Raw genomic sequence first — 11,781 nt, forward strand, 5'->3', positions numbered from 1 at the left:
TGCAAATTAATTGCGCAATAAATGATTAAAAATAATAACTAACATTATATGAGTCCTTTAAAAGTTGTATCTGATATTTACAATACTTGATTAATCATTAATTAATGCACACTGCAATAATTTATCATTGTGTACCACAGTTAACAAATAATCCCTTACATAACTAATAGATGTAGTTTAATAAACATTGCATTATAATAATATGCATACACACACATTCATTATTAGATATACATTAATTAAAGTACTCCACATGATTTACTTTTAATTACTCGACTCAATGATGCAATAAATTATACAACCATTAATTACATATGCAATAAATATACCGTAAATATTTAGGAAATACGAATGTGTTCATTATGAAGTTTTATAGAAACAGAAACAAGTTTGTTTTTGCTTTTTGCTTACTTACCTTAATGCTGTTATCCCATTAAGGGTGTCTTGGCGTGTATGTTTGCTTATGTCTACGTTCATTTGTGCGTAAGTAAACAGACATTCAGTGACCCTCGACCTTTGACCTGTTACCTGTACTTGTTAAGTGCTCTGTTTAGTTTTTGCTGAGCCATGGGGACAGAGCTGTGAAAGCAGTGAGCTGCAGCGTGTACTAACAGTCCGGGTTCACCGGCAAGGCTGTTCAATCCATTTCACTGCGGGTTGACTTTAATGAGCCCAGCCAGGCTCCCGCAGACTTGCCACCACTCTAGATGCACGCAAGACCAACACACACGCACACACACACACACACACACACACAAACATACGCACCTCTCAACACCACACTCCCCTGGAGGGCATGCTTAATGACGCTGTTCTGGTGCACCCCCACTCACCTCTGACCCCGTGCCCTCTGTCCTCTCTCGTCTTTCCTCCATCCCTCCCCTCCTTCTTCTTCTCTCCCTTCCCAGATCCCAGAGGGGGCATCACTGGCCATGAGCATGAAAGACAAGAAAGAGAACACCCTGGGGAGAGGTACGTCACCTTCAAACACACCCACACCCCTGTCGCTTTGTCACACACACTTGGATAAATACATGCACTCACTCCGTCACAGGAAACAGCACATGCTTAGTAAATCACGGGAACACGATACGCTCATGTAAACACGCAAGAAACACACACACCCTCCTGTCCTCAAAAGACACAGCTGACATCTAAACACACTCGCACCTAATAAATCTCAACACATACTCTACCGCCTCTCGTAGAAGTTATGCTACCGCTTCATTCAGCGCTCTTTCTTCATATAATACACGTATTCCATTAGCAAATGTCAGCTTGTGGGATGAAATGCGGCATAAGTCGGCCCCCAACCCAGAATATAATGCCTGCTCTGCCTGTTGACAGACAAGTTTACATACAGTATTTAATGGGTTTGTCCATTCGTTGTCTGGGGTCTACCTTATATAATCAGTACCAGACCAGAGCTCAGTTCTGCTCAGTCTCTGTCCATCAAAGCCGCTCCTCTCATTCATACTTGGCCAAAAATAGGCTTATGGGGGCCAAACCTGGCTCAGGCTTCAAAGCATCAAGGGGGTGTTATGAGCCTGTAGTGCTCCCTGGCTAATATAAAACACTGTCCGGCCTGCCTGTGATCAGTGTTGAGGGTCTGGACTGAGGCCCGCTGGGTAGGAGCATCTCTGGCAGAGCTGAGTGTAATGAGAACACACTCACCAATACAGTTGTGTGTGTGTGTTTGTGTGTGTGTGTGGGTGCGTATCAGCACAAATGGCTGTCTTTGTTTGTTTTTTTTTCTGTTGTGTGTGTACAATAATTTACTGTATTTGTTTGTCTTTGTGTCTGCACTCATGTTTGTGTTTGGATGTGCGACTACATGTATTCGTGTACGTGTTCATGCATGTGCATGAGTGTGTTTTGTTTATATCTATATATAAACCAGTAAGGTTTTTAATGCTCTTTCCCAGCGTTGGCCGAGCATTACCATCTCATTACGCCGGCTCCAGAACCAATCACAGACTCTGTGTGTCTGTCTCGCCTAATCTCTCTCTTTTCTTTCTCCTTTCACTCGTAATCTTTCTCTTTCATTCTCTCAGACAGCTCCCCTCCCCTTCCGGCCCACAGTCCACCTTAATCACTTTCTCCTCTCACATGTACTCTATCTCCCTTGCTCTCCTGTCAATCTCCTTCTTGTTTTTTCTCTCCTTCCTATCTGTCATACTCCTCTGTGCTCCCTCCTCCTGTCTCCTCTCATCCTCTCAGGTCTCCACCTTGCTGATTACACATTGTTTCACAGTGTATGTTTCTTTTTTTGTCTCTTTCTCTCTAGTCAAAGATCTGGATACCGAGAAGTATGTACACTTGGTGAGTTTCTCCTCATAGGTAATCAGAATGTTTCTATAAGTGGTCTCCGAGTTTATTACCAAAGCTTTTCCTGTGTGTGCCAGAGTTAGTCAGCACGGGGCAGGCCTGACGACAGAGAGAACGGGGGTGAATGGAGGTGAAAAGGAAAGCTGCTGAGAGGACATGACAGCACTAATGCCGCTTAAGCTCTTTTATAAACGTCAGCCAAGATATGGGCCCTTTGACTTTAGAATAATGAGTTCCTTGGAACACAATTTGCCGGGTGAATAGTTAGTTTTACAGACAGAGTTTTGTAGTCCTTTTTTTGACACAAGTAGGTGAATTTGAATTTAGACGTGTGTCAGCAAGTCAGATACATGATCCTGTACACAGCAACCAGAGACAATCTCGAGAATTTCCTAACTCCTGTCACTTCCCCAATTCTGCATGTTATTCACCGCTTCAAAATACCCTGATGTGGTTTCTGGATCATGTGTCTAACGCATGAAACAGAAAAATTCCCCTTTGCCAACTGAGACAGCAGAGACAGTAGAGCATTCATTTAGCTACTCATGAGGGGGTTTATTGCTTCAACCTGTGTGCAGCATGGTGACCTTTCACCTCTTGTGTTCCAGGTCCTACCTCATGATGAGCTAATGGAGACCAGGAAGTCGCACAGGCAGAGCCACCGAAAGAAGGTCCTACCTGAAATCTACCTGACACGCCTGCTGTCTACCAAGGTGAGCGGAAAGAAGAGACTGCTTCCGTTGTCAACGTCACAAACAGACACAGCTCGATATCTATGTCATCTTTCAATTTCATGCTTTTATGGCCTATATAAGCCTCTGGAGTCATCTAAAAATGTCCACATGCCATGAAACCATGTCTCTGTGTATGTAAGAGCTGCCTTTACGCTTTTCCTCCACAGGGAACTCTTCAGAAGTTCTTGGATGACCTCTTTCAGGCTATCCTCAGCATCCCTCCGGACCGCCCCCCTCTGGCTATCAAATACTTCTTTGACTTCCTGGAGGAGCAGGCTGACAAACGGGGCATCACGGACCCAGACACCCTGCACATCTGGAAAACCAACAGGTAGATGACTGAACTCTATGATTTAAGTCACTTTGCAGTGCAAGTACACGGCTGTAAAAGCTTATCTTCCCTTCCGTGCAGTTTACCTCTGCGTTTCTGGGTGAACATCCTGAAGAATCCTCAGTTTGTGTTTGACATCGATAAGACGGATCACATGGACGCCTGTCTGTCTGTCATCGCCCAGGCCTTCATAGATGCCTGCTCCATTTCTGACCTGCAGCTAGGCAAGGTGAGACTATCTATCTATCTATCTATCTATCTATCTATCTATCTATCTATCTATCTATCTATCTATCTATCTATCTATCTATCTATCTATATAGCACACACACACAAACACACATACCTCCAGAGCCCCCCTGTGAACCCTCATCCCTAAGCCTCTAGACTGTCAGCTCCATCTACCTCTCCTCATGTTATTTCAGCCCGGTCGACTGATCCAAGGTCATGAGCACCAGGGATCTCTTTTTGTGCTGTGCGTATGTGTGTGTATGTGTGTGTGTGTGTGTGTGTGTGTGTGTGTGTGTGTGTGTGTGTTCAGGCATGCATATGTCTGTCTGTCTGTCTGTCTGTCTGTCTGTGTGTGTCTCTGTGTGTGTGCTTGCATGTCAATGTCCTCACTGCTCACAAATCCGTCTCATCCCTCAGACACCGTGACCCTGAGCATGCTCTGCTTCCTGTCTCTCTCTGACTGGCTTCCTCCCTGGAGGGAACCAAGGACTCATCAAATAATGCTCCTTTTTCACTGAGTAACAGTCTGATTTATATACTTCCAGTTCGGTTCCAAAGAGCCAATGCACTCATGGTAGCGATACTCACATTTACATGCAGGCAGATACATAAAAGCCCCAGCATAAAGTGCGTCTGCAGCTTCCTCATTAACATGTTGCATCTGGCTTCGCTTGTATTGTGGAGTCATGGGGTTCAAGGATGTGGCCATTTTTTCTCTTGTATGTCAAGGAGACTGGCATGACACACCTCTCCATTTTCCTCGAGTGTTTACAGTGGCTTATTTGTGCATGCGTATGAGTGTGTGTGATGGCCTCGGGACAGGGCAATGAAGGGTACGGGGTCTGGATTAGCAGGAGCGCAGCAGGGGTGAGAAAGAGAGGGGTAGGAAACTAAGCAACGCTCGCTGTTTCCACGGAAACCCTCTTATCTGGCGAGATGCAGACATGGCGGGCCACGGGGTCACAGGGGGGTTACCAGGCAGATGGGCGAACAGTAGGAAGTGACCTTGTGGACAGGAAGAGAGAGGGTTCCCTATCAGAAGGAGTGACTGTGACCATAGCGTTTTTGTCCCTCATCACCTTTAACACACACACACACACATGCAAACAAACACACATTAGGTGACACAAATAACTCATGACATATAGAAATATTAAGGTGCGCTGTAAGCACATTCACTGATGCTGAAAACTGAGGCTGCCCGTCTCTTTCTCCCTGTCCTACTTTCTCTCTTACACACACACACACACACACAAAGACCTACACACAGTTGCTCACAACAGTAGTCACCACTAAAACCTGAATATGCACACAACCTCTTAGCCCCGCTACTTTTCTTTCTGCTTGAATAAGCACCAGTGCGAGAGCTTGAAGTGACTGCGGAGACAGTGGCCGAGGTATGAAGGAGTATTGTTTAGACTGGAATGTTCCTTCTCCGGCTCTGACTTTTTGAGCCTCCTGTTGTGTCGAAAGGAAACCGTTCCCTCCCTCTATTGTCTAAGCTCAGGCTGGTTTAGATTTTAGATTTTAAATAATATCCAGTTTAAATGAACAGCTCCATATTAGGACATTAGCACCTCATTGCAGACTGCACAATAATGCACAAATCTCTTCATCAAACATGGTGGTCCGGTGCAAAATAATTAATTTTGCTTCGAAATCTACCCTCAGGATTTCAGTAAAGGTTGATGTTGTGCCATATATGGACCTTCGTGTGAAGCTGTTTTATAGTCACATGCTGCATACACACAACAGTGTATGCTGCATGTATGCTCACAACAAATCACAAAAGGCAGTCCATATAAAAATGTGGCGTTCATTTAGTCCGCATTCAACAACACTGATCTCATCCTCACTGTTCCACTGCCTATCAGAAATGTGACTCCCTTTACCTCCGCAGCCTCCTCTTGTATCAGGATTTAGCTGTAATTTTCAATGTTTCTTTTACTATGTGTCCAAGTTCATTAAATGTTGTGTGTCTCAGACTTTTTCCAGGAAGGTTTATGAGCTCAGGGGGTGTTAAAGCATGCTCAGATTTAAATGGTTAAAACATTTATGTGAATGTCCTGACTGAAATGTGTTATTTTATTTTATTTCAGGACTCCCCTACCAACAAGCTGCTGTATGCCAAGGAGATTCCTGAGTATAAGAAGAGAGTGCAGTGCTACTACCAGCAGATACAGGAAATGGCCCCTCTCAGCGAGCAGGAGATGAACGCTCACCTGGCTGAGGAGTCACGAGTGAGTAAAGCGTTCAGAAAGCCCTCCCTTGTCATCATCTGACTCCATAAAAGTCTGCAATTAGATGCACGTTTAGGTTTGGAATTTTAATCTAATACAACTCTCTGTTGTCTATCGTGTAGAAATACAGAAACGAATTCAACACCAACCTGGCCTTGACAGAAATCTACAAATATGCCAAGAGATACAGAAACCAGGTAAGAATCTCTTCGTGCTTTCATTTTTTGATTAGATATGTTATTCATGTTCAAACTGGCCCTTTCCAGCAGCTACAACGCTTCAGTCAACCCTGTGTGCTGTATTATATTTCACAGATGTGTATCAGAGCGTGACGTATCAGTGTAGGAGATCGTATGATTATCGTTGAGCGATGTGACACACTGTAAACAGCCTTACAATGTGTCACTCAACCAAATCTGCATTAAATAGCTGCATTAAATAGCTGTTTTCTTTAGTTTTCAAAAGAGAACCAATCATATGTGGACTATCTTCCCAGCTGCAGCCACTATATTCTACATGTCCAACCCTCCCTCTTCAGCCCACACATACCTTTCACTTCAAACAAACAACGCAGTGTTTACCTTCTCCTCTTGCAACACTTTATCCACCACCCCTATCTGCTTAATGACAGTTTTAAGTTGTTGCTTCATATCCCACTTTTTCGCTTTGAACTAGCCGTCTTCATGCCCCTGCTTTATAAATAAAATTGACTTGACTTGACTTGACTTGCTGTCCTCCCCCATGTTTCCTAACTGCTGTGACTATTCTCAGGAGAGGCTTAGTCAGTGGTGACTGTGCCTTAATGGAGAGCACCCTCATGATAATACCATTTAGCTGCTTTCCTCTGATATTCTACTGTACTGACGTGGGCCAGGGGCTTAGATTTTGATTCACAGAGCTCTGTGAATGGCCTCTGATTGCCTATTCTCTCGCCCCAGCTCAGTTCGCTGTGCCTGGTAGCACACTGCCGCTAAGAGCCCATAAATCCCACTGACACGGTGACAACTATTGGGCATGAAAAACAGAGCAGATGTGGGTTTTGTAAATATGTGAAGAGCAAAAGGCTTTTGTGGTGTGGAGGCATGCGTGAAGGCAGGAGAAGAGGCTGAAGCACTTCACTTGTTCCTCTGCGCTCCCTTTCTCTCGCTCAGCGTTCTGTGTCCAGGCAGGTGGCTGATTTCCTCCCTCTCCTTAGATGCATGAACGCTCAACAGCCACTGAAAGTCATCTTTGTTGTGTTTTCTTTTCTATCTCCTTCGGTCAGGTGGTGAACGCGCTGGAGTCTAACCCCACCGCACGTCGCACTCAGCTGCACCACAAGTTCGAGCAGGTCATTGCCCTCGTGGAGGACAACATCTACGAGTGCTGCAGCGAAGCCTGAACCTGCCGTCGTCTCGTCTACTAGCCATCTCTTTTCTCCTGCTGCCAGCTGCCTTTCTCCTACCTACTTGGTTATGTGGGAATGTCGGCCACTGAGGAATTAGCCTTCATAAAAGTGTCATTATTATTCCCATTCTCCAAAGCAACAGACTGTAACAAGTGTGAAAAGTGGCAGAGCAAAGGACTCAAAAATTTGCCTTCCATGTTCCTCCTCTCATCTGGGAATATAATTGATTTTCCCAAATCTTTATCCATGATACGGACAGAATTCCAGTCTGGCTCAGCTACGCTTTAAAGGGAAAGTGTAGGAGCATGGAGATGAGGCTTACTCTGGATGTCTTTACAGTTACTGGGACCTAAAGCCCTGGTGGCAATCTTAACGCACTGAACCCTTTTCTTAAGGGAACGAGCCAATGATGCACTGTACTGTATTATAATGTCCATAGCAATATTTATAGATGTGTTATAATGCTTTCAAGTGGCCTGTTCGTCAGGATGAGTAGAAAGGACCTTCGTGACAAACTCCTCCCATCTCCTAAAGCCTGCAACGTTCTCAGGTGTGACTGGTGAAGATGAGTGACTCATCCCCATTGGTGCTTTGAACAATACGTCCCAGTGTGCTTTGCAGGTTGATGATGGGTTGAGGAGGAGTGGAGGGAGGAGAGAGGAGTATAAATGACTGAAAATTTATGAAATCAAATGTAATGTAGTTCACTGGGAAGAGCTGCATCAGTATAGAAGTGTTGATCAGTGTGCTTGTAAACGAATGAATATCATGTTGGAGTCTGACCAAACTACAAGAGGGAAATTTACATTTATGAAAAAAAAGTGAGCTCAATATAATCTGAAGACATGTGTCTGACATGACTGTATTTGTGATGCCAAATGACTTGTCAGAGTTTGTGAAATAAATTACAGTATTTAGGATTTTAATGTGTCTAATGATGACAACGTTCGTTGTACTAAGTGTCAGAGTGCTTCATTTCTAAATGCATTACAGCGTAGCGAATTTTAACAACATTTGAAAACCATTAAGATTTGGCCCGTCACCCACAAGCCCGCAAACTAGCATCTGGAACTTCTCATAATGCCTCGTAAATGTTCTCATGAAAAAGCGAGTAAGGGAAAAGCCAGGCAGACATTTAGCTTTGTTTTTTTTTTATTGCAGGACACAGAACAACTTCCACGAGATCCTAGCCTCTACGCAATGAACAAAATAATATCCCCGTATCTCTTTAAGACACACGCTGACATTCTGACATCCATTCAAACACATAAACATCCACCACACATGCATTCAGTCTCTTGCAGGAGGCGCCTTCTCCCTGCAGAGGCTCTTTTCAGGTCCATCTGTTTACACTCATGTCTCAGTTGATGCCAAGAGCAAACTCACCACTTCAGCATTGTCACCATAAAGACAGGAGGAAAGACAGAGAGACCAGAGGACAGCCCCATCTGATGCCTTAAAAACTCATCTGAGATATCTAAACAAATTCATGACTAATTTGCCATAAGTATTCATAAAATTGATTGTTCAAAGCGCATTTTGGGGGATATGTAGCTGCAACAATTACTTGAACAAGACATGATGTGGATGAAATCATGTTTTGTGGTTTTCTGAATAAAATTTTCACCTGTTATGTGTTTCTGTGGGTAGTGGGGAGCTTGGAATATATTCAGTTGGATCGTTGATGCTGGGTTAAACTCTGTGATGCCAGCTGAACACTTTCCATGATTAAATGGATTGAAAATACACATGCTGGCTCTTAAGTATGTCAGTCCCACCAAAGGTGCGGTTGTGCCGCTGCAGTGAAGACACATGGAGAGGTAAGTCAAGAGGATTGGCCAAAAGAACGTGGTGCTGCTTGGCGGTGGTGGGTCCCTAGGTGTGCAGGGACAGATGGGACGTTGAGGAAGGAGCGGGGTGGTGTGGGGTAAGGGGGGCACAGGTCAAGCGGGGGCCACCTGGCTGGAAGAGACAGATGAAGTCTGGGTTTTGGAGACAGCAGCGGCTCCGACCTCATCATCTCCAAATGGGTTCTTTCCACAGCACACTGTGGTGATCATGCAGTTTCTAAACTGAGGGCGATAATAATAAGAAGATTAAAAAAACACACACTCATGATACACTTTCTCTAAAGCTCTCTCAAATCAGGATATTTGCTTCACATACCTGTCTGTTTAGCAGAATGTAGATAGCCGGGTTGTACAGAGCGGCACTCTTGGCGAAGAAGGCTGGTACAGTCATGAAAACCGGTCCAAACTCAGTTCCCTGATTGGCAAAGATGTACCAGGCCACGCTGGCGTAGGGCACCCAGCACACCAAGAAGGAGATCACCATGACGATGACAATACGTGTTACCTCTTTCTCGGCTCTCTGGGTGGTTTCAGACTCCTGCTGCTGGGCCGCAGCCTGAGCACAGACAGATACAGCTTATTAACTTATTACTAATGTGTGATCCAAATGTCAACAAGGGGTCTGCCTATCACCAGAATGAATAAAACAACAATACAGGATTAGACTAAACTGATTTACAGGTCTTCAAATCAATCGACTAATTCAAGAGAACAGCTGAACCTACAGTAAGTCAGTCATGTTTTCTTTTTTTAAAGCCGTTGAAGGTTTGTTTACACCTGTAATGGTTTAAAATACAGCAGTAATTATTTTTCATCATTAAGTCAAACTCTCCAAATATATATGCAATTATTTTTGTAACTCGTCTGTAAAAAATTACAACTTGGGCCTTCAAGAAAAAAGAATAGAAAGGCCAGTAAAGAATCTACCTACTTTATCTAATTGAAACAATTTTGGCCTTTTTTTTTTTTTTTTTTTACTATTTATGATTGTTGATACATTTTTAATGTTGTTATACTATTATTAATGAGGGCATAAGGGTGACACAGCGAGAAAGCAGACTGTCCTTCAGCTGGAGGACGGGGGTATAAGCTGCCATATTGGCAAGGATCCGCCCTCCTGAAGTGTCCTTGAGCCATTAAATCCCTCACATCTCCAGAGACTCTGCTCTGTGATGCTCCCAACCTCCCTGTGGAGGGGGTGCAAGTTACAAAAAAAGAAAAGAAATTCCTCTGCAGGGATAAACAAGGTATCACATCCTTATTATTAATATTGCATCTGGCAGTGGTGATCCTACCGCTCGCACAGTGCAGAGCAGGCGACTGTAGCAGAAGAAAATGATGAAGAGCGGGATAGAGAAATGGAGGACAAACATATAGATGACAAATGAGGTGTTGTTGATCTCGGGCTTGGGAGTGTAGTAGTCAATGCCACAGGAACACTGCATTCCCTCTGGGATGTACCTGCATCCACACACATAATAATAATAATGTAAGAATTTCCATCAACACATAGTATGTGATATTAAATATCTGCTGCAAGTAAATAAAGAATCAATAAGGTGCTTTTTATAAAATGATATCATTTCATTTTCGGCAGCAGAATTTTAGTATGGTTTTAAAGCACAGTCAAGGCACTGAAACACACTGAGTACCTGGACCAGCCAAACAGAGGGGGTATAGCACAGGTCAGGGCCATGATCCATGTGAATCCCAGCCCAGCAATGGCATGTTTCTCCCCAAAGCGGAAGTTTGTCACTGGCTTACAGACCACAATGTAGCGCTCAATAGCCAAAACCACCAGAGACCAGAGAGCAATTTCTCCTGAGATATAAAATAAAGCATGTGTAAATTTAAAGACTAAATACTTTTTACTTGATATTAAACACATGTAATTATAAAGACACAATATTTCAGTTTTCAGGTATTCACACTAATGTTCTCAATTATGAAGGTGACACACGAAGGAGAAACTTTTAGTGTAATTTGTTTTGATCAGAAACACAATTAAACTCATTTGACACATGGACAATTTCACATATTCTCTGTGTCTTACCTCCTAAGGTGGCAAAGAATCCTTCAATGTTGCAGCCGGTGACCCCTAAGCTGAAGTATCCATGCAGGGCTGTGAAGAGAGTAACTGTGAAGCCACCGACAACCATGAAGAGGTCGGCCACAGCGAGGTTGAGCAAGACGTAGTTCAGAGGGGTCCTCAGTTTTTTGTGTTTGACGGTAACATAGAGGGTGAGGAAGTTGATGGGGAAGGCAGTGATGATGAGGAACAGCATGTACGCAGCCAAAAGAGAGTACTTCCAGGGCTCAGCCAGGTAGTACTGAGGGTACTCAAATGGGCTGCGGACCAACCCAGTCTTGTTAGACATGGGGATATAAAAGTTGGGTCCTTCTGTGCCATTCATGGCTGCTGTTAAAGGTGGTGCTTCTTCCTCTAAGACCTTGACAGTGTGTAAAAATATGCCTCTTCTCAGAATAAAACACTGTGAGGGAGTCTTGTCATGTAGCTGACGTGGAAAAAGGGAAGAAAGGATGGATGGAGGGGTAGATCTTGTGGAAGTAAAATGTGCTCTGCAGCCCCCTGAGGAGGCGCGGCACCTTTTAACAGGCCGGTCGGATTAGGGCTCGTGCATGGAGCAAAGTGTTAGCAGAGATGGAATTAAGACACTCA

The 11,781-nt window shown here is 44.0% G+C and overlaps 2 protein-coding genes across 2 annotated transcripts in view; one reads left to right on the top strand and one right to left on the bottom strand.

Moving 5' to 3' along the window:
* The window catches only part of plxnd1 (plexin D1), a 61,389-nt gene extending 53,212 nt beyond the window's left edge, over positions 1-8,177 (top strand). Inside the window, exons 29-36 of the mRNA XM_044351129.1 lie at positions 909-972; positions 2,288-2,322; positions 2,937-3,041; positions 3,230-3,393; positions 3,475-3,622; positions 5,724-5,864; positions 5,987-6,061; positions 7,129-8,177. Of these exons, the coding sequence (XP_044207064.1) occupies positions 909-972; positions 2,288-2,322; positions 2,937-3,041; positions 3,230-3,393; positions 3,475-3,622; positions 5,724-5,864; positions 5,987-6,061; positions 7,129-7,245 (849 nt within the window). The 3' untranslated portion in view covers positions 7,246-8,177. The remainder of the gene's footprint in view (positions 1-908; positions 973-2,287; positions 2,323-2,936; positions 3,042-3,229; positions 3,394-3,474; positions 3,623-5,723; positions 5,865-5,986; positions 6,062-7,128) is intronic.
* Positions 7,290-11,669, bottom strand: LOC122982107 (rhodopsin-like). The gene is made up of 5 exons (XM_044351136.1): positions 11,155-11,669; positions 10,754-10,922; positions 10,397-10,562; positions 9,418-9,657; positions 7,290-9,323 (listed from the first exon to the last, which is right to left on the bottom strand). The coding sequence occupies exons 1-5, from the start codon at positions 11,513-11,515 to the stop codon at positions 9,195-9,197; spliced, it is 1,065 nt and encodes a 354-aa protein (XP_044207071.1). The 5' UTR covers positions 11,516-11,669; the 3' UTR covers positions 7,290-9,194.
* Positions 11,670-11,781: the final 112 nt, after the last annotated feature.

Source organism: Thunnus albacares, chromosome 5 (genome assembly GCF_914725855.1).
Source record: "Thunnus albacares chromosome 5, fThuAlb1.1, whole genome shotgun sequence".
NCBI lineage: Eukaryota > Metazoa > Chordata > Actinopteri > Scombriformes > Scombridae > Thunnus > Thunnus albacares.